The sequence below is a fragment of the Pieris brassicae genome, chromosome 6, assembly GCF_905147105.1.
Source record: "Pieris brassicae chromosome 6, ilPieBrab1.1, whole genome shotgun sequence".
NCBI lineage: Eukaryota > Metazoa > Arthropoda > Insecta > Lepidoptera > Pieridae > Pieris > Pieris brassicae.
In genome coordinates this window covers 9,506,815-9,530,127 of record NC_059670.1, presented here as the reverse complement: position 1 = coordinate 9,530,127, position 23,313 = coordinate 9,506,815, and the positions used below count along the sequence as shown (strand labels likewise).

At 33.5% G+C, this 23,313-nt stretch overlaps 2 protein-coding genes across 5 annotated transcripts in view; both read right to left on the bottom strand.

Moving 5' to 3' along the window:
• Positions 1-54: 54 nt before the first annotated feature.
• LOC123711290 (atrial natriuretic peptide-converting enzyme) lies at positions 55-18,819 on the bottom strand. Its single transcript, XM_045663801.1, has 12 exons — positions 18,409-18,819; positions 10,247-10,433; positions 8,716-8,923; positions 4,485-4,638; positions 4,046-4,303; positions 3,417-3,600; positions 2,661-2,876; positions 2,295-2,490; positions 1,667-1,842; positions 1,415-1,593; positions 840-1,205; positions 55-554 (listed from the first exon to the last, which is right to left on the bottom strand). Exons 1-12 carry the CDS (start codon positions 18,466-18,468, stop codon positions 369-371), a joined length of 2,370 nt encoding a protein of 789 aa, XP_045519757.1. The 5' UTR covers positions 18,469-18,819; the 3' UTR covers positions 55-368.
• Positions 18,820-18,993: 174 nt separating this feature from the next.
• LOC123711291 (phosphatase and actin regulator 4) overlaps positions 18,994-23,313 on the bottom strand; it is a 39,571-nt gene continuing 35,251 nt past the window's right edge. For 2 of the 4 annotated variants that reach the window (XM_045663805.1, XM_045663802.1), the window contains exons 10-13: positions 23,160-23,287; positions 22,771-22,910; positions 22,408-22,544; positions 18,995-20,951 (exon numbers count right to left, since the gene is read on the bottom strand). In XM_045663805.1, coding sequence (XP_045519761.1) covers positions 20,936-20,951; positions 22,408-22,544; positions 22,771-22,910; positions 23,160-23,287 — 421 coding nt within the window. In that variant the 3' untranslated portion in view covers positions 18,995-20,935. Of the gene's footprint in view, positions 20,952-22,407; positions 22,545-22,770; positions 22,911-23,159; positions 23,288-23,313 lie in introns of all 4 variants that reach the window. The other 2 variants (XM_045663804.1, XM_045663803.1) reach the window with 2 other exon arrangements.

Here is a 23,313-nt window from a genome sequence, read left to right as displayed (position 1 = left end):
AATACTTAATATTCTAACAAAAGATAATTTTAAATTTAATATTTATATCATGGCTTCATGGTTTTAATACTCAATTTTATCAATATTACAAATTATAACAACCTTATACATAATTTAATGGATATTGCAAAAACTAATCTAAGACTTCTATGTCAGTATTATAAAGATTATTAAATAACAACTAGAAAAATGTATAATTTACAATTATTTAAGTTAATTTATTCTTTTTCACTCATTGTACATATGTATTTTTGATTTGATATGATTTAAAAACTATTTTAATTTATATTATTATCATAAATTATGATTTTGAAATTTCTTTATCTTTCCTAAAGCAGTCTTAATCACAAGTAAATTCGGGTAATTGGTCACCTGGAAGAGTTTAATATAGTCTTCTGAATCCAATCAACATGTGATGTAACAGCATCATAAATCCTGGGTCTTCCTAAACCAATTTTCGAGCAGGCAATTCGCCAACTACTCACACCTAACAGCGACCAATGTTTAGATTTCTCATCAAAACACATCATTGAACTTCCGGCATACTCCTCTTCCTGTAATTAAAGTATTGTAAATATTTTGGCACGAGTATACATACGTATTGATACAATAGAAAATACAGTTTTCTGTGTCAAAACATTTAATACGCTTATTCATCTATTAAGTGATCAGTTGTTAAAAAAAATTTGACGTTTCGCGTACTTTACAGTTTTTATGGCAGTCCAAGTAATTGTATAATATTGCTAATTAAACGCCTTTATTAACGGTATATCGTTATTATCTTCTAGTATATTCGGTATTCGTTACTATATATCTTTTTTTATATAAAAATTACTCACATCGCAATCATCTTGATCATACAGCGGCTCGGCACAAATTCCATTTCCAGTAGTTATGCTAACATTTTCGCAATAATTCATAGAAGTTGTTACAACATGCACTCTTTGTAATTGGTCTCTATTTCTTGTCCAACCGAGAGTGTTACAAACACTTTGATTGTGGGCATGGAAACCGTTTTCGGGTAAACAAGCTGGTCTGACGAAGTCAGTCATTTCGACAGGTTCTTCTAGTCGAACCAACGCCAGCATACTGCCTTCGACTGGTGAACGAATCATTCCAACAATTCGTCGTTCTTGTTGCCATGGTGTCGTGCTCTGAATGCGAACAGTTCCTAATCTTGCTGTCCACTCGGCCTTTGGTTGTCCCTGAAATTATCTTTTATTATTTCAAATGTAAAGGTTAGCGTCAAGACAAGTAGCTGATAATTGTATTTTTTTAGCAATGGAAATTAAAAAGAATCAGCGGAAACACATATTGTTTTCCGCCAAATATCTCAGTGACATTTCTGTTCTAATAAACATTTTCGTTCGTAAAAAAGTAGATGTCGGTTCTCTTACTTGAATTTAAAACTGACCTGAAAACAAGATGCAGTAGTAATAAGCCATGATGAATGTACAAGAACAGCATCACAGGCGTGAACGTGGGACCGGAGTAGTGCGGCATGCCACGGCCAGTCGCCAGGACGCGCTGATCTTGATAAACCCTCAACTCCTTTAATTGCATTTAATCCCCGCGCTGATGGTACACCACATTCTAAAAAACACGCGTATGAATTATATTTTGTTCAAAATGTACTTTGTTTAAATACAATTTTGTTTTTACTCACCTAATTGGTCACAGACAATTTTTATGACTTTTCTCTCTGGACACTCAGATTTGATAAATGAAATTTCAGCGGCAGCAGGGTTGACAATTTCCACGTATTCCGGTTTGTAATTATTTTTCTGATCGTCTTCAGAATCCCCTTCGGCATCAGGGACAGCTTCTGCAGCAATTGCTGATCTGATGAAAATAAGTTGGTGATTATTTACCCTTCCACTGTATTCGTATATATATGTATATATCGACCTGTTAAAGGTCGACAACGCACTCGCGAGCCCTCTGGCATAGAGTGTGTCCATGGGCCATGGTATTACTTTACATCAGATGAGCCACCCTTCCTCCCTCCCTCCCTGTTTGCCCCCTGTTCTATAAAAAAATATATATTTTTCGTCGTTTAAGGTTATTTCGTAACTAAGTACTGTGAGTAGTTTAGATGGTTAAGTATTTAGCATTTTCAATACTTTAGGATGTATATGGGTTTAGTTTTTAAGACAAAAGTTTATAATGTTTTTTTTAAATTACTGGCTGAACTAATACAGCCATTGTCAGCCTTCGCAGAGCTTCTAAAGTAAAGTGTAGTTAATTTTGTTGTCAGTGCTTGACCTACAGGCTCATCTAATTATGTTACTTACTTGTAAGTAAGGGCAGTGCATAGTGATGTTGCGACGCTCATTAGGGCTTTTTTGTCATTCTCATACGGCGTAGCACAGATCTTTCCGAAACGTCCCCTTTCTGCCCACACGGCGTATCCAACCCGAGTTCTTACCGCTCCCATTGTTGTCTCGCCGTTCTCCCTTTTCCAAGACGCTAATGATCGAGATACCCACACTACAAAAATCGAGGCGATTAGGATTTGAAAATTTAATGATTGGTAAAAAATGTCACGTAAAACTAGCTGGGCTGGGAATTTGGGTGCGAAATGTGTTGTATGTATCGCTGGGGTACAAACGTATTCATAAACACAAAGTTCTATTTTAATATTAGTAAAAGGTCCTTACAACATCCAGTTTCATCGCTTCCGTCAGCGCAATCGGGTGTACCATCGCAGCGCAAATGTGGCGGTAGGCATCTAGCGTTGAGCGCACATCGAATGCTGTCGGTAGCGGCGGCTGCGCAGTGAGAACAACTGCGTTCGTCGGCAGCATCCGTGCAATCTGGTATTCCGTCGCACGCACGTCTTGATAAAGCAAGCCGCTGCAGACCGCCGCGACAATCTAATTATAAACAAAAACGTACAATACTTGTATATATTGTTGATAAAGCATTACTTTATCAAAATATCATATTTCTGTAAAAAGGTACATGGACTAAAATTTGTCTAGTCTAGCCAGAAGGCTCTAACGAAGACATTTCTTTTACATTAAATCGAAAGAAGACGCTATTAATAAATAAGTATTACGTCATGTAATCATTTATAATCGCCATTAACTCTATTTCAGATTTAGACCGGTTAGATAAAGCTTTGATGATTCCGATCACGCTAAGTAAAATTGAGAAATTCACTTTGAAAAACATATGACCCGACTAATTATAGGCCGGTAAGTCTGTCATGTAATTCTTTACATATACGTATTTATATTAAGAATTGATTACATACATAAATTAAGGCCAACAACGCATTTGCGAACCTTCTGAAATTGTGAGTGTCATTGGGCGGGAAATCAGATATCACTTAACATCTGGTGAGCCTCCTGCCCGTTTGCCGGTTTATATAACAATAAAAAAATATCAATATGAATTCGGCAACAACATACCTGGTTCTGGCGCGCACGAACCCGGCCCGTGGTAATCAGGAAAGCGAGAACAGTCAAAATGTGGTCGCAAACGGTCGGGAAGTCGTTCTCCGCATCCCGCGTGGAAAGCTCGACAATATGCGCGACACGGGTAGACTAAGTGTCTCTCCTCACATCGAGGCTGTAGCATTTGGCACACAAAGTCCTGATAACATTTCATAAACTTTATATATACACGTAGAAAATTAAATAAAAATTTGGTGAGTATTGCAGTATTTACAACATATTCAAGTTAACTGTCTATGGGCGCAGTTGTGAGTTACCTTTTATGACCGAATCGAAAGCTAGTTTCCTCTCCTATTTTATCACAAAAATTGTATATCCTATTGTAATTGTTAGCCTATTGCCCTATTTTAGCATGAATACGTAATAAAGATTTTCATTATATTTATTTCGTTTATTAGAGATTTTCATTATATTTAACGTTTCTTGTTATAACAAGAAACGTTTCCCTTCATTACTTCGCTATTGAATACATTACATATTCCCATTTTCAAATAATAAAGTGCATTTGAAGCAGAAGTATAGTTGGAGTATTTAAAATACGAAATAGTTTTGTATATAAATGTAAATAAGTATTTTTATCTAACCTGCGCAAGATACGAACACTCCGCATCTAATAGTTCCCTGAATGCAACGAGGTCACGCAACAAGACGTCCTTGGACGCGTGACCGACTAGATTTGGATAGGTTGTTATGTTGTATGGTAAATGCGAGCAAAGTGATAACGCCAATTGTGAACACTCTCGCAACTCCTCTTCCACTACTAATAAGATCTCAGTTGTTGCCGCCTCGGTTGTTGTGGTTTCACTTTCTTTGAGCGCTTCGGATGATATCACCGAGCTTTCCTAGAAATAATAGAAATTTTAGATTATAATTTATGGTTCTGTGTCAATACCTAATTTTACTCCGTCAACTTTAGTAAAAGTAACACACTCATTAATGCCAACGTTCTCACTAATGTTATTTTGATTGATGTCTTGCATATTATATACACAACAATTTATAGAAAATAGTCAAGTTACCTACTTCAATATGTAATGTATCAGGTACAGCACCCAGGCCAGTGAAGTAAGGTGTAAGTAGAGCTTGTGCCATAACGTCGATGACCGCAGGTGTACTAACCGCTGTAAAAATCGGCTCAAATGACACCTCAAAGTGGACTCGAGTTCCTTCATCTGCACTAAAGTTAAAAACAAATTTATTTTAATTAGTTGCACTATATCACACATAATAAATATCTAGTAACAAAAAAAGTGAAAATGTAACTATTGTAAGGAGTACAATAAACAACTCTCTATATAACAATCATTCCTCCAACTTAAATTTTGTTCCCTTTGAAATAGAGACCCTTGGGTTCGAGAGCACAGACGCTAATTCAAAACTTTAAGTTGGCGCCTGGTAAAAAGTATCGGTGACCCCAGAGCTGGTGCTTTCCTCGCTCAACGAATAAGTATCGCAATACAGCGAGCAAATGCTGCCAGCGTTAAAGATACATTGCCACAGGTACCAAACTTTTTAATTTTCTTTTTATTATTACTGTGATTACTATGTAAAAAAAATATTGTATATTTGATTGTTATGTTTAGGTTTTAATAAACGTATATATTGTACGTTATTATTAAGTGAATGTAACTTGAAGTGAATAATATTATTATGTTTTTTTAATCGTTTTATATATTTCAATGTTTTAATGTAAAAACAACACCAACATTACGAGTTGGTGGATGGCAAGCGTCATCATTTTTTTACCCTTAAGATGCCGATTTCCTTCTTTCACAATAATATTACGATATATAGAAGAAAAGCACAGTTGGGGCACAAACGCACTACCGTAAATGTACACAACTCGTATTAGCAGTATCTCGTAGTTGAGTTCCTAGCCAGCTCGTCTCGCCCGTTCTACGTCCTTAATTTAGGAACTAACTTGTAAATTTAGATCTTTCAATTTTGAACATTTGATAAGTATACATACCAATAAGAATTGAGGAAAATTATTTGATCTATTATTTTCGGAAAACGAAACAGGCGCAGGCAGATAACACGATAGACGGATGATATCAAATAGGTGAAATGTAGATTCGCACCGCTGAAGAACGCCGAGAAAGAAGGTTGGAAAAATTTAGAGAAGACCTTGTCGAAGAACAAGCCGTAAGCTGCTTAGAGTTAGAGGCTATTATATTACTTTAGGAATATTTCCTTTATACTTAGCATGTAAGTTAAACAGTATTAAAGGCTTATTTTAAATACGAGTACTCCATTTATAGATTTAACACCTCAAGTAGTATGGATAAGACATAATATTCATTGTATGCATGTGAATATATGTGTTATTATTCTAAGAGATATGGCAACTAGTATGACACATTGAATTATTGATCGAGTCGAGAAAGTTTAATGCGTATTTCTAAGCTCTGTACTTTCTATGCAATTCGTGTTTAAGCCGCATTCAAGGTTAGCCCTTTCTTTCGGTGGCCTGATTCACTGATTGCGGAATTGTACGTGAAGAATACTAAAAACGAGCTAAATTTTTAAGTAGAACGTGTGCTCGTATTTTAAGTAAAACAAAACGAAAATAATATCCGGTTTTTAAATAACTATGCCGTTTATAACAATAGGCACATATTTTCACGTAGGTACCTTATTATTGTGAATACAAAATTTTGAAATGGCTAAGCGTTGAATTGATCTTGATAGATTGAAGATGTGTCAGATCTTGAACTGACAAACTTTATCATTTATACCCGAATATGTCGCAGATAAAAGATATTCTCTAAAATGAAATACAGCTTTAATCGTTAAAGTAAGAAAACATTTTGATACACATAAATAGATATCTAGTACAGAGGAAGGTCGCAGACTGTATTTAATCAAAATTCTAGGCAACTTATACTTAGCACAGAAGTTTATATTTTACAATAGAATTATGTATTTTTTTTATTGTAACTGTACTTGAAGGAGACTTTCTAAAAATAATCATTTTGCTTATGCAATCTGTGTCAAAAAACAATTCAAAACTTATTTAGTTTCAATTACGTAAAATCAGTAGCAGATAGGTAATTTGTATCTGAGCTTTTTGAAGCATATAATAAAAATTATTGATTACAGATTCCATTTTCGTAATGTCGTAAATCATATCTGATCTTAAGATCAAACGAGATCAATATAGCATTCATGTATTCGGTACTTAATGGCCCTGCAACACGCTCCATCTCAATTCGTGAAAGCTGACTTTCTCTAATTTAAATTACATGTACGTACGTGCGATACTTGCGCATGATTTATTTTACTGAGGTCATATTTCCTAAAACACATGGAACTCTATGAGCTAATAGAAATTTTGATTTTACTAATGGCCACGTTCATTAGCTGATGAAAGTCGTTTTAAGGTTATTCCTACATAAAGTAAATCCGAGAACTTTCCGATACTAAAAATAAGCCTTGTTAGAGATATGTAGCCTAGTTTTGTACCACTAATGGCGGTTTAGTTACCTACCAATTATTTAATATATCAACCAGAATAGGTAAGAAAATTGTTTAGGTGAATTTTGTACCAGAGTGTTGCCATTTTTGTCACACATACATAATCTACAGTGCATATGAATAACGGTTTAACATGCGGCATGTTTACGACGCCTACTAACCTTCTAAGTGTTTCATTTACTTCGTATGGCCAAACAGCTTCAATTATTTGTTTTACATTAATAATTATTATTACAAACTATAAATACTATCGGAGAAGCTTTTTATACTAAAATAACGCCTTCCCTGAAACGCGTAAGGCAAGAGAGTTAATGTTTATTCCAAATATTGCACATTTCAAAAACTTCAAAATACTTATCAACTATTTCAGTAATAGTGAGACGAATTGCATTTTAATGCATTTCCGTTATGCATCATTCCTCCATTGAATCAGCACGCGCCAGGAATACTAGAACGACGTTAAGGTGTTGAAACACAGATTACTATTATAAATGTAATGTGTTTAATGTCGTCTAAGTTCCACTCGTATATAAATCAGTAATTAATTCATTATAATTAACTATAAAATATTTTATGTATATTATCCATAATTCTGTGAACATTGAATATGTTTATTTTATTTTATTGTTTACAGACTCTCCAATTACTAGAGTTAAACCTTTAACTTGACTGTAGCTAAATTTGTGTATTTTAACTGCACATTAAAAAAACTAGTATTGTATTTCTACGATATCTAGCGCCCGATTATATATTTAGTTCGTGGCGAACAAAAAGCAGAAATATGTAACATTATGCCTTTGTATAATTCAAACTTAAATGACATTGATTCCGCAAAGTTATTTACCGTCGTGACTTATTGTCTGCTATTATGGCTCGTTACAAATTGCAAAACAATATATTTCTTAATTATATGTTATCCTGATATAGTGATGGACTCTATGGGCCTAAATATATATTAATAATTCGTTGTAATATAGCTTTAAGCGTGTTGTATGTTGAAATGTTATAAACCTTGAATTTATTGACTGCATATTGAAATATGTAATATTTATCGGTAAGATCAAGGAAAAGACATGACGTCAGTAACGGGAATTCTTTTCTTCTTTTTCACATTCATAATTATCGTATGCGGTAAGGCATAATTAGTGTTTGCGAGCTGGTACACCCTACGGCAAGATGAATTTTCTTTGTATAATATTGAAAGTAGTTTACCGTGACCATGAATCCACGCAGTCCGCTTAAAGTTATATCATACAAACTTGTTGGTAATATTCAGTTAGTTCCTAGTTAAGCTTTTAAGCTTATTATATTGTGCTGCTTTTAAAATTAAAACACAACTAATCACTAAGCCTTCTTCCCTTGCTTAAGATTTTATTATAGAAAAAAATATTTCCTTGAAAAACAATTTACAGTGACAGTAGATCTTTCTTTCTATTCTTCTATAATATTTTTTTACGAGGCAGTTATAATCATCCCTACGTATACGAATAAGTCAAGACAATAATTACTTTCATGTTATTTCATTAGCCGAGGATATTATGATTGATTGCTGTACTAATTCAGACAAACAAATATAAATATAATGATTTAAATCTAGTTTATTATCGATTATTTTTATTTTTTAATTTCTCTTTTATCATTGTAATGTTTCCCTTTAAATGTCGTGTACACTTTTCATTGCTGCATATGCATATATTATATTTTATATATGTCGTGTGTCCTCTGTATGTGTTTTGTTAGTATGCCTTTTTAAATAAATACGACAATTTAAACTCACTTATCTAACGCCAATATGTCCGCACCCACAAAGCATGATCGTAGCTCAGACCGGCTGTACACATCAGCTAATAGTTGCTGTAACTCTGATTCTCGAGTGCTATTGTCAGCTAAATTCAACGATAAATCCTCTTTTGAACTCCAGGAAGATACTATAAATGATCCCTTGAACGTTTGTCGGTTCAAAGGGTCTCCAAAAAGGTACATATCTGAAATAAAATACTCAAAATATTAACTTATTCATATACCTCAAACTATATGTTAATTCCTTATATTTGTTACTCTGAAAATGAATAGAGATTTGACTACACTTATGAATAAAAACGTCAATTGTCAAAATGTTGTGTAAGTGTGCGCGAGTTGCGAGTTGCGAGTGCGAGTTAGATAGATATATGTATAAACCAATTTTCTAAACATCGACATCGAAATTAATTTGTATTTTGGCTAAAATGCTTTAAGATGGAAGCAAAATTTATCTTAAATCAGCGAAACTAGGCCATTTTAGTAACAAAACCCGTTTTTATTATAATGATTGAATAGGTTCATCGAACAAAGTATATCGATTCACTTGTTGTGGCGAATGCAAGGCCGATCGCTTGGCCTTTTCCTGCAGTGACGGGCGTAACTTAAATGTCGTACGGTCTGAGAAAATACTGAACTATCTCACTGATTTGGAGATAAGAATATAGTTCCAAATATATGAACAAATAACTTTTTTAAACGAGTAATTGTCTCATTTATTCAAGGATTCAAGGATTTTTTAAAGCTAAGGAACAAAAACATAAAATTAGTTCGTGTAGTTGCCATATGCTCAGACATTAATAACCTAAACATTATTCGATCTGCCGAATTGTTTGTCTCTGTCTATCAAATTGGGTTCACACTGTGATAAAAAGAGAGATTCTTCATTTATAATAGTGCCGTTAAATTTAGTTATGATTAAGGGGGTAAATCTATGATTTAAGTAGGTACTAAATTGACTCAAAATTATTACTTTTAATAGCTTAATAAAGAATTCTATTAATATTACAAAGAACGGTGCAACGCAGCTACGAAATTGAATGCTGGATTACTGATTTATGCATTATAAAAATCATTAATTTCCAAGTACATCTAAGGTAAAGTGATATTTACTATGCCTTAAGTAACTGTTTATTATTAAACTCTGAGTACGGATGTTAAATGATGTCTGCTGTTCTAATTACGTCTTTTAATATTGAATGATTGATTTTTATCACTTCGGAGTAGAGGCTAGGAGGGGTTCAAGTGCATAGGCGCTAGTTGAAGGTTTAAGTTGGCGCCTGGTGTATAGAACCAGCGACCCTAGAGCTAGTACTTACTAGCTTACTAGGGAAGTCCCTCGCTCAACGAATAAGTATCGCAATACAGTGAGAAAATGCTGCCAGAGGGACTAAACTTTTAAAAATATTGTTTTAATTTTCTATCAATGTAGCTTAAGAATATTGTAAATACTGTATATTTGTGTGTTGGAAATAATGATGAATATAACTATCATATTGAATGATACATACGGCCGAGGTAGACGGCGACAGCGGCGAGTAACAATAACACAAGTAGGGCAGCGATGGCCGCACAGCATCCTCTGCAAGGCCGGCTCAATTTGCGACGAGTGAACCTAATATCACTACTAACAGACATCGTGGATTCTGGCCGGTGCCTACATCGCCGTTGGCCATTCCGTGACCACCCATAACCGAGCTGAAATAGAAAGTGAAAATTATTCTTAGAAAACGTACATAAAAGGTCTAATGTAATGCATTTTTTAATTTAACTTATGTATTAATAATCGTAAGTGAATAAAAACAGTTTTCAGTATCATGAGTGATGTTGAGAAACGTCGGGACAGATCTTTATTTTTAATCAATAATTGTAAAGCTTGTAATGATTGTGGAAAGTAATTTCTCAAGAAATAATTCAACTAAGTATATATACTTTTCACTCTCATTCAACGATCCGTCATAAAATTGTTATTTTATTAATAAAAACTCGTTTTGTAAGGAGGTTTTAGGGTACAACTTTCACAATAAGGGGTTTGACTCATTTACTACTAAAATATTAGAATCGGAAATCGTGTTCTTATTTTAAACAAGTTTTGGTGTGTTTAAGTTTAAACATGTTTGACATTGGATAGCCTACAATAATTTACAGGTTCTTTTACAGTCGTTGATGCCTTTTATACAGATAACTAATTAAAAGACACGCAAACAAGACATCATGATGACATATAAACATTAAATCACATGTACAAACATTGCCTTAATTACGGGATAATCATACACAGGTATACGTAAAAATCAACCTTAAACTTAAAAAGTACGGACTTTTATGATAATTAAATTACTCTCTTATTGTACCTACAAACAACGAATTAATAAGACCTATTTAAAAAACATTTGTAGTCTGGATGACGTCTTGGTTATATGGACTAACACGAATAGGCCTTGGTACAATTGTTAATTGGGATAAATATCCAACAATACCGCAGTGTCTCTAAATTAGGCACCGAAATACAGTTCGAATTCTGTACCACCCTCATACCTATATATAGCTATACCTGCTATACGGATCTATTTCGCAAGAAAAAAAGTGTCTAAAAGGGACACTTAATAGGTAGCCTTATTATTTCGAAAACAAAATAAAAATATTATGTTCACAAGATTGCAACTAAAGCAGTTACGAGTGTTACTTAACATAATACGTAAGAAATGTAACTAATGACACAGTTAAATATTTCACGACGTTAATTAAGAGCGTAATTTTGTAATTTAATCTAATAAAGTATGAAATTTAATCTAATAATTTAAAAATTAGGTACCTATGATACTTTATTACATTACGATCTTTTGGAAATATATCCATTGAATCGACATAGATTTATGTGGTCATCATAATATATAATATACATCAGAATGTTTTCATTACATATATTCGAAACTCTTTTAATATAAAAGCAGATTAATTGCCATTTGCAAATGGTAGGTGCTGAAATTGGTTCTGTTGCGGCAACATAGCCTATAGGCCAACATGCCGCATTTGTTTTAATTTAACCAAATAAGTATTGATTGTAAACATATTATTTATCATAATAAACAAGCAAATATATATTTTGAAAGCGCAATAATTGTTTAATTATAAAAACACTACTCCACAATATTGAGTTAGATGTAGTGGCGCTACAAACTTTTAGAGTTTGGTTTCAGATCTGTTTCGTGTTCATTTGTTTTTTCTAATAAGCAAGAAGGTCATCAGCCTTCTGTGCCTAGCGACATCGACTTTTGTACCTAAGATATGCCAGTTTACTCACGACGTTTTCCTTCACTGTACGAATCGAGTTTAATGAACTTGAGAACACAAATCTATAGTAGATTTGTGCTCTACGTATTTAATTAGTTTAGTAACTGTTTAATTTTGAAGAAGGTAATCTAAGAATGCTAACCGTTAAATGCTTTGTTGAGATTCTAAGAAACAAAATAAAATCGATGGTATGAAAATAGAATTGATTCGTGCGTCGCGCTTATTTACCGTAAGTCGACTTTTATCGAGTTCTCCGTAGCGAATAATGCGAATGCCCTCACTTTCAACCGCAAGAAATTCGTTACACCTGTATTATTTGACTGAAGACACAAATTTGTAACATGACCTCATTTGAGTTTAAAAATTGAAAGCGACTGTATAGTTTAACGAATATTGAAAAGATCTTTCTTGTGAGTGGTCAATCCTTATATGATTTCTTTGATGCCTTACATGGCATTGTTTAATAGTTTCACTGGCATTATTGGAAGAGATACATGTATATATGGAATGTTATGTAAGTAGTCATCAAAATTATTACGAACAATCAAGATTTATGCAAATTTCCAATATTCGAAAAAGTATGAATCTACTACTTGCTACGTTCAATTACAAACCTAAGATCTTTATCTTAGTAAGAGTCAGTAGAATGACTTAAATAAGTAGTAACTAAAAAATATTACTTGAAAACAACTGCAATAAACTATTTTTAAGTCAGCTTAAAGTTTCAAACATGGCCATAGACAACTCCTCAGAATTTAGATTATGTCGGAGAAAAACAAGGTTGTACCCGTAAGTGTGCATTAGGTACATTGTATCTGTCACAAAACCTTAGGTAGACTAGCATATTTATCGTACAATGATCGTTAATTATTTCGATATTATATAATCACAAACTATATGTATGTTTTTCAGATTCGAGACTTAGGTCTATTGACTAGAGTATGTCTTAAACCATTATGCTTTTGACATACGGGAGTCATAGTTCCCGCTAAGTCTCTTAGCATGCATCATCATCATCATACAGCTCCTTGTGGGCTTTAGCCTCCTAAAGTATCCATCTCCTAAAGTTGCCATCGTAACTATTTAGTGCTTCTGGCATCCCACTTCGAATTTGGACCTATTGTTTTGAGATCCTTGACAACTCCTTCCCATCAACGCACCCTCGACATTAGCAAATATGTGTCGCAGCCAACTAGCTTAATTAGGTATACATAGCATAAACTTTTAAAGTATCCTCAAGTATTCGTAGGCACATTCGCTGCGATTCTGATAGCAACACGCATAGAATTCTGATACGTTTAGTTTAGTAAAGAACGCGTATAATATAAACAACACGAACGACACTTATTGCTTCCAGTTACTCCCTAATATGCTCACTGAAATATCACGAAAAATAGTGTCTTAAAATACGTATTTGATTTAGTTTAAATGTTTAATTTGATACACATAATAACGAACAAATAAAGTCACTCTTTAAAATAAAAAACCTTATTTGGCTGACTTGATGTGTTTTAATTAAAAGCTAGATATAGACATTGAACGTTGTGAAAGTATACATTTCTGCTATTCTTACTTAATCCATTGTTAGACTGCCGGCTTTTTATAAATACATAGCTGTAGATGTATAAAAATTTTCTTATTTCCGTTTTATTTACGTGTTCGATGCTGGTTTTATATCGATGTCTCGATTTTAAAACCGCAGAGACTTGATTTTTTGATTTTGTCACCGTATTACAGAAGGTTAGTCTAGAGGTTATCTTTATTTATGTTCGTTTCTGGGGGATAAAATGCATTTGGAACACATTGCTTGAGCTTGCTTGACATTTCTTAGTTCCATAATCAACTTAAACTCATTTTAAATAAATATTGCTTCAGTTCATATGCATTTTTTTACATTAAAATTAAAATTTTGCCGCAAACTTTGTGGAACCAGCTGCCCACTGAAGTGTACCCGCACCAATTTGACTAACGATCCTTCTAGATAGACTGTATCAATTCTTCGAATGCCGGCAACGTACTTGCGAGCCTTCTGGTAGTTGACGGTATCACTTGAAATCAAATGGGCCTCTTGGCCATTATGTAGAAACTAATTAACTGTGAAAATACTTTAACTTATACATGCCATATGCAAATGTGATACATTTTACGATCTTTTATAATTATCTAAGCAAGCGATTGTTTCATTTTACTAACTCATGGATCATGTCATGCGATAAGTCAACGTATGTAATGCAATTATTGTATTCTTATAAATACAGATTATCGAGAAGGGTTCACGAGAGCACGTTGACCTCATATAGGTTACGTAAAGTATAACTAATGAATTTAAAGAACGTGTTTCATCTTACGGAGTTATCTGATGAACATACAGGAATGGACACTTGGGTTCATCTGTTTTTGGCCGCCATCATTAGCCCCATAATCTATCGAAACCTAAAAAACACGACAACTGCGACACGATTTTGCACTCTTAAAATGTCTCTAGGACTGTCATGTATATACATATATACATACATACATATATATATATATATATATATATGAAGATTTCAAACATGGTCATAGACAACTCCTCAGAATTTAGATTATGTCGGAGAAAATCAAGATTGTACCCGTAAGTGTGCATTAGGTACATTGTATCAGTCACAAAACCTTAGGTAGACTAGCACATTCATCGTAGAATGATCGTTATTTGATGAAGATACTCTCGCTAAATACGCTTTATTTAATTTTAAAAAAATTAAGTAAAACATGTTTAAAATAAATTGAAAAATCTATTCTTAGTCTCGTTTAGATTACGACACTTTCTCATTATATTTATTTTCACGATTCAGATTGGCCGAGTTTTGTGATCCATTGCCGCCGAGGTAATAATTCTTCAATGAATGAGATCGTAACAAGATATCAATCGCGGTTCTTGACCAATAATTTTGTAATACAAATTGCGATTCACATTTTAATACTGACTATATTGGGTATCGGGTCGAGTTGCGGACAAGGCTCCGCTATCAGTACAAACCGGCTTAATAATTTAATAATAAAGAATAATAATAATGGTGACATTCTCCACCATCTCTTTTTGAGTACCAGAGTACCAGATTTCTCCCCAAGTCAGATTTATTCATTCTTTTCCCTCTTAAAACTTAAAAAAAAAATATTACACCTTACCTGCCTACCTATTAATTTTTTTTTATATAAGTGTATAAAATGCTTCAAATCACTTAGAATATATATGTTTTGATATGTGTCGTAGAGTCATTTGATTATTGAAAGAATGCAAGAACTGTGAGAACACTTAATAGTTTAATATATAGCTACTGACGAGTAGTATGAATTGCGCCATTTTATTATAAATTGCGCTAAACATGTTTTGTGATGTGCAAGAATATTGGACCGTGAACTTTATTTACCTTGAAGAGATTGTGCTTTGAAATTAAAGTAGGTATTATGGTTCGAAAATTTACAAAAAGTTCTTACATTTATATTGCTTTTTCCCCTGTCAGTTTTGTTGAAGTTTAATAGTTGGCCTAGTACTTTCAGCCTGCGCAACAGCCTAGTACTTTTAGCTTTTAACACTCACTCGTACGGCAAAGGAAAACATCGTGAGGAAACCAGCATGCCTGATGACATATAAAGTTGACGGCGTGGATCAGACACCGAAAGGCTAGTAGCCTATCAGAAAAATAAATAATCACGATACAGCTGTCTGTAAATTTGAGACTTTAAAAGGTTTACGCGCCACTGGCTTTTCCCTGTCACTCTGTAGTTAGATATTTATTTAAGGCAATCAATACAGAAACACTCTCAGACAAAAAATGCACTGTCTACACAATATACAGAGGAAAATTACAAAAGCAGAATCAAACAGTTATACATATAAACAGTGGTATTCTTTATCTAATCAAAGTTTATAGTACGTTAATGAATAAAACTAATGAAGTAATATCGTGCATTAGGTATAGTGCTAAATAGTCCAGTGTCATTACGTGCGTAGAAGTCGATTTTGTTTTTTTCTAATAAAAATAAATTCGCGAACGACGCAAAAACTGGCTTGTGCAGAGACTAATACCGAAACAGCAAAAATATAATTATTTTTATCCATCTTTAATTTTTTTAGTTTAAATGAATTTAAACTCTTATTGATTCACTTAAGACAAAAGTAAATAAGTCCGAGTCCGTTGTGGTCAGTGGCAACTCGTCGACCCGGATCGAAATCACGGCTGCGTGGACATGGCCGTTAACATCTACTGACACACTTACCTATGTGATTTACCGAATTAGCGGGAAATCGAACAAGTACACTTTATTACCAGCGGGCACGCCACGTTTTATGCAGCGACCAAGCGACGCAAAAATTCTGTATAAGAATCTTTACACCCTTACATAGTCCATACGTTTGCACGCCTAGGGTACGTGTGTAAAAACATCTTGGATTTTAACATACGGGACATAGTTTCTGCTAAGGGTAAGATTCTGAATCTCATCCTGATAGAGATTCATATACACCGGGTCGTTTTCCGAGTTAAGTACGATGGTTCTTGTACTTTCACGCTTTTCATACGAATTAGAGTGGACTAGAAAACAGTAATGCATTTATTTATTTCTCTTTATAGACCGAAGAGTTCAAAGACAGTTGTGAGTCAGCTACACTAAAAAAAATTGTATAGATTCCATGTATTTCGTATCAATTTTATAGAACCTCGTACTTCTAATTAATACTCTTTGTTTAAAGTAAAGTGTGTGTAAAGCTTTGTCTTCCCATTCCAAATTCGAAGTCTAAGCGTAGGATTAAATGAAGAGCTTCGTAAGACAATTTATTGTTTAAATTGTACAAAACATTGATGGCTGTATTAGACCTTTATTTAGATTGTTAAGGTCATGTATATAAGGACTTATAAACTGGTATTTTGTGGATAAATTGTTTCAATTAAATTCGCCGAAATCGTTTTTTGTTTGCTATATTACCCGAAGGCGTCTGTTTTGTTAAACGATATTGTTTTTATAGTGGTCGGGAAACCAAACTTTATCAATATAATAATTGAACGCCATTTTAGTATATTGTGAAGTCGGTTAAAGGGATTTTTAATGATTTTATCTTTATGAATAATTTAGTAACCATGTTGTTCTTAGTATTTTTCTACATATATATTTATAATTTGAAAAAATACAGATTTCAAATTTCATAAGAGCACATAAAATGGGACTTATTAATTTATGGGAATTAGAATAAAACTTTGACTCAGTGTATTACGTGTACTGTTTAATGTTTAGTTTCGTTTCATACTAAACTCCTAAGCATAGATTTACCCTTATTAACACAACCAGCTAGTAGGTACATATATTAAATATTTTCTAAACTGAGAGCTATACATCAATACGTGTTCTATCTGTATAATTTACTATTGATAAACAATTAGTCATATCAAAACAGTACGACTATTCATAATACCTAACATAATTATTACGCGGTAAAATTTTACTCGCTATTTGACGTATGTTTAAAAATTCTCAATAATGTTCCTTACGATTTTGAATATCTATTTAATTTCCTCACTCTGCAAGGATTAACTGTTGCGTTTAAATTATAAAAGGAAATTTTAATGATTAAATCAGAATAGAATATATTTAAATCGTATATAAACTCAAATTATAATCGTTAGGCGGGCTGTTGTGTCCGCTACACATCTTGACATTACATATATTAGTATCGTACCGTTTTCTTTTTAGAAATGTATATATTTAAAGTATACATATCTATAGTACTTTAAGTTATGTACATATATAGATATAGAATGAGTGAGAGGCTGTATTTACTAGTGCAAGGACTGGCTCAAGTAGGTTCGAGTTTTAAGTTTCCTGCTCACGAAAGAATGCGCCATACTATCTTATCTTGGAAATGTAACAAAAACAAAGGTTGCATATATAAGTGCGATAAACTTTTAACAATCCCTATACAAGTCATTAACTTTACTTATTTTTTGGTAGTATAAATAATTCTCCTATAAAAAAATGCTATAACAAGTAATTTTAAATAGAAATAAAATATGACGCGGGCAGCCTTATCGCTACTAAACGATCTCTTGTAGGCAACTCGAATGTTATGCTTAAATTCATGTTTTTTACGTAATAATTTTCATTGCAACAAGGAAAAATAATCACCTCATTTTTATATCTTGTTCTTATTTGTTTAAAATGATCGAAAACCAAATCGAGTTTTTACATTAAATTTCCGCATTGGCGTCAGTCGCGTTGCAAAACGAGTTTCAAAGGTTTTTACATCAAATCGATTGGCAACATATTTTTCCTAACAAAAACAGGAGAAAGTGCTAGACACCCCATAGAAAGCTTCGCGACACAATCTCATAACAATAGAACTCACTTCTGACTCCCATGTGTCTTTCACGCGGGGCTTGCTCTTCATATTACCAGAAAACGTCATTTCACTCACAGAGATCACAAGCACTTTATAAACCCGCTAAATGTAAACATTGTCGCGCATAACGCAACAGATGCGACGTGAGTCTCCGCCCGGTGCTTTGTGCGAACTCCCGCGCCGTATTGGGTACGCACTACAGTTAACTTTCTCTCTAGTTAGCGCCATAACTCGTACGCCATCGAAAGTCCTCACAACCTCAACGGGTCACAGCCTCCATTAATATTCCATTACTTTTATAGATCTCAATATCTACTAAATAAATCTTGTAAAAGTTAATTACCATAATTTAGCTAGGGATTTTATTTATACAAAATAATTTTAAAAATAGATTTTCAGAAATTTTTTTTATTGGCGTAACTTTACATTTATCTTACCTAAATAAAAATATTTTACAATCTATATTTTAGATGTAAAAAAGGGCGAATATGTATTGACAGTTTAACGAGTATTGGAATCGTAATAAAATACAATCGAGTATAAAATTTAATGTATAATTGTAGTATTTACAAACTTATTGTTATATAAAACAAATTTTATGGCTATCATTATACATAACTAATTATTACAATATGTCAATAATAATTTATACAATGTAAAAATAAAAGCAGTACATTACTGTGGTACTCAACTTCAAACTTGCGATATAAGAGGAAATAAGGAGATTCCATAATGTACATCGTTTACTCTATACATATAGAAATACAATGTTTATCGATAAAATTGAATTCTACATGATTCTGTCCATATGTACAAGATGTTACGATTTCTGTGTTAAAACTAAAACCGATAAAATAATGGTAATTGACAGCACCATGATTTAAAATAACATTTAGAATAATAACTATAATTCATCACATTGTATGGTAACACACAAATGCGAAATGTGAAAGATGCATGCAATTGCGACCTATGAAGCTTAAATCTTTGGAGATTTTCTTAATATCGATAAACACCTACGTTATTGCGTTTAACAAAAACGTTTAGAAAAATAAGTCGTCATTTTGGCGTCCACATTATCCTAAATGGAATGGCGTCTTAACCATAAACTGCTGTAAAGTCGACTACCTTATCATACGTACGAAACGATTTATCGATACAAACAATTTTATTGATTAATTACTTATGTATTTTATACTTTATAAAAATATGTGCTCAAAATTTAACCACGTTTATACTTCGGAAGCTTCACTAATAAAAAAGGGTTTAAACAAATTATTGCTGAAAATGATTACTCTTTTAATTAGCTACGTTTAAGTTAAACAATTATCTTAGTTCGTTCAACGTTTGAATTACCTAGATTAAACCTACGCTAGAACGACAGATTGTTCCCGCCGAAGTTTCTAGTTGCAAGCCGGAGATAAAACTGCGAAGTGATAAACGAGCGACATTTTTTCCAATGAAATGAATGTTAAAGATTGAATTTTGCAGTGTTTCCATACCGCTATGTATTTCAAATATAACGTCAAGTCGCTTAGCAATTGTGCCGGCTTTACAAAAACCGCTTACCAAAGAACGCTTCTCTTTAAACACATGTTAATATTTTATTTGTTATAAACTCGATTTACACCAAGAAAATTTTCTATATAATACGGCTGTCAAATACGTTTTCTATAGAAAAGTCAGCGAGTCGATGCTCTCATACAGCCCTATTTATTAAAAAGCAAATACGATTGGTTCGAATATATGATCCGGTTAAGTTTCTGTAATCTGTTTGGCCGTAAATAATACGTATTTTTATTACAATACTTAATTTCCAAACCACATAAGTTTGAGAAATAGTATGTTCGTCTTATTGTCCGCTCGTTCATCATATTTCCGCAATTCCAGCATTGAGCAAACGATACATACGAGAAAACATTTTTGCAGTTATAATGCAATTAAAGTCTTAATTTTGAGGGACCTACAATTTTAATATCATAGAAATATACAATTGAGTCAGATTAATTTAACCCGCCACGCCACAGTCGAAGGATCGCGACAGTACGGCGAACACAAAGGCAAAGCAACAAAATTGTGACCAATAAAACTAGCTAAACTATGGCTAAACGAAAATCACATTTCATTCGATGGACCACACCCACATCGCGAGCTTCAAAAACTCAATCTCTCAAACAGTATCACTAACCTTGCGCGAAGGTCGAAGAATGTATAGGTACTTATATGCCAACTAAAAAATTAAAATAAATTGTACTGTAACTATAGGCACAGATAACAGAAGTGCCGGCGTTAAACTGATCGCAATTAAAATTATGTCGTAAGCATAAAGATGTCCTTGGGGCTCGCTATCCGTGACTATAGATCGAAGAACTCGCACACGACGTACAAACGATTTAGAATTATCAACACTTTACCGTCGTGGGGTAATTATTGCGAACCTTCCCGAAGGAAGTCAATATAAATACATTAGAATCACAGGTAAGTGTTAACCGCGACTCGTGTCGCCTCTCGTCGCACAGGTAAGGCACAGCCGTCATGGTCTATGGAACCTGCAACAAATTAATCAGTGTAAAACGCTTGAATAGATTCGAACGTACGGGAACGTATACGTGCGGATATATAAATATGATCGTCCATGTTTTACGTATACATTCAACGTGTACGAACGTATACACATAAAAATAAAATACTTAAATTCTTACCCCTTGATAAATAGGTTACTCGTAGTTTTAATGGTTAAGGTATGATAATAAATCTGCCAAAGAAAATTAACTTTGACAGGGTAATTTTTTATTCAATGTAGCTTCAAAGTTCAAAGATTATTATATAGGTACAATTTTTTTCGTCGGACTACCACTTATTTGGAGATGTTGGATATTTGGTTCTTCCACTGTGGAAGATGGTAAGTATTCGAACAAAAGTAAATAAAGATCATAAAGGTATATTTCAGTGATAATTTAAAGTGTAAAGAAGAAAGAATTTTATATACTTTACTAGCTGCCCCGCGAACTTCGTTTCTCCTTAATGTGGTTTTAGTTAGCCTTAATACCGTGACACGAAAGAATAATTTCACTGTATTATCGTCACTATAATTTGAATTAATATAATTATTTAATTGAAATAATTGAATTTCACGGTATTTCGTTTACTACAAAATAAATTCCTCAATAACACGTGGTAATCATGATATTGAATTGTAGCTTATATGACACGTTTGTCGGTTTACCATAGCAGTGCCATCTCTTGATTACTTACTCAATCCAGTCGAAAAGTATCGACATCTGTTAGAATCTTTTGGATTAAACAGATAATTGTGACTGTCAATTAATTATAGACAAATAATTTGCAATCTAATAAAATTGCGACTATAATGAAAGATCTAAACTATCCTATCTCTTGGTTGGACCGGACTGCTCACGGTGTGCCAATTTAATTTAAAATCGGTTAAGTAGTTTAGAAGAGTCCATCGCGGATAAACATCGTGACAGGAGATTTATATATATTAAGATTTATTTGGTAATTTAATTATAAACTATTACTAGTTGTGTTTGTTATGTACTAGCTTTTAGCGATAGTTTCGAATTCATACGTCTTAAGTTAGATTGAATATTAGATTATCAAAATTTATTGACTATGAAGGAACAAAAAACAAAATTTATATTTTTTCTTATGAGACCTGTATACCCACCCTGAACGTATATCCGGACCGTTATCCGTGCACAACCAAGAATCGTACAACATACACATACACAAATGTAATACATATATAATTATCGCTGTAGAGAACTACTTAAATATTATAATTTGACGATGCAATGAAACCCATTTAAGATTTCATATTGACTCAGTCAAAAACGTGTCATATGGCATATGCGTACTAAGCTCGTTGTACGTTATACGTATGTATGTACGTACCTACCTAATGTAACGTATTAAGCGTATCAAGAGAGTTTAATGGCCTAAATGTATATATATTAAATAAACATAATGAAACGTCCAAAATACCTAGTGAGATGTTTGCTCTCCTCGTGCACGGCCATCTCCGAACTCTTGAACTCGTTGAGCTCCCTCCGGATGGCGGCTTTGTCGCGGGGAGTCAGCCGCGTCCACGGCTTGTCCGCGCGACGGTCGTAGTCGTGCGCCTGCGCACAAATTCAAACGTTACAAAAATAGTCCAACAGCGTACATACTTTTAAAAGTTGTGTTGCGTTTCCCAGTTTGTAAATAATTAATTTAGAAGCCGTCTATACTTTTAATGAAATAAAATTATATAATTTTATTATATATATTGGCTTGGATACTATGTATATGAGTCGTATAAAGTCCACAGCTAGTCAATGTCATGTCACCAAATCTAAAAATACATACTTGAGTGACTTCAATGTAGTCGCTGAATCGAATAATTTTCTTCTCCTTAAGCTCATCAACCGTGGGACGAAAGCTGAGCTTACGTAGAAGATATCTTTTCTTCTCTTCTTTCTGTTTCTTCTCTTCAGCTGGCGATTGACCTGAAATTAATTAAAGAGTCGTTTATTATATTATATTTCAAATTAATTAAAATTAAACCCGTTAAAGAAGAAAAATTAACATTTGCGTTTCCTGTAGATAAAATTTAATGACAGTAGTGTCATTACACTGTCGCGGTGTCAGTTGTCTGGGACCTAACATAATAAAGGTGAAGTGATAACAGGGAATATATAGTTACCTCGTAATGTGCTATTTGCTATGGCTTTGATATCAAGAAAAAAGGAGCTTACTTTTAAGGATGTTTCTCTCGACCAGTTCCTCAGCAGTGGGCCGCATGGACAGTCGTCGAATCAGCCGAGCACCAATCGCTTCCCACGATTCCTGACGCTCGTGCTCACTCTGCACCACCAGTATGTTTCTGCGCAAGAGTTTATCACAACTAAG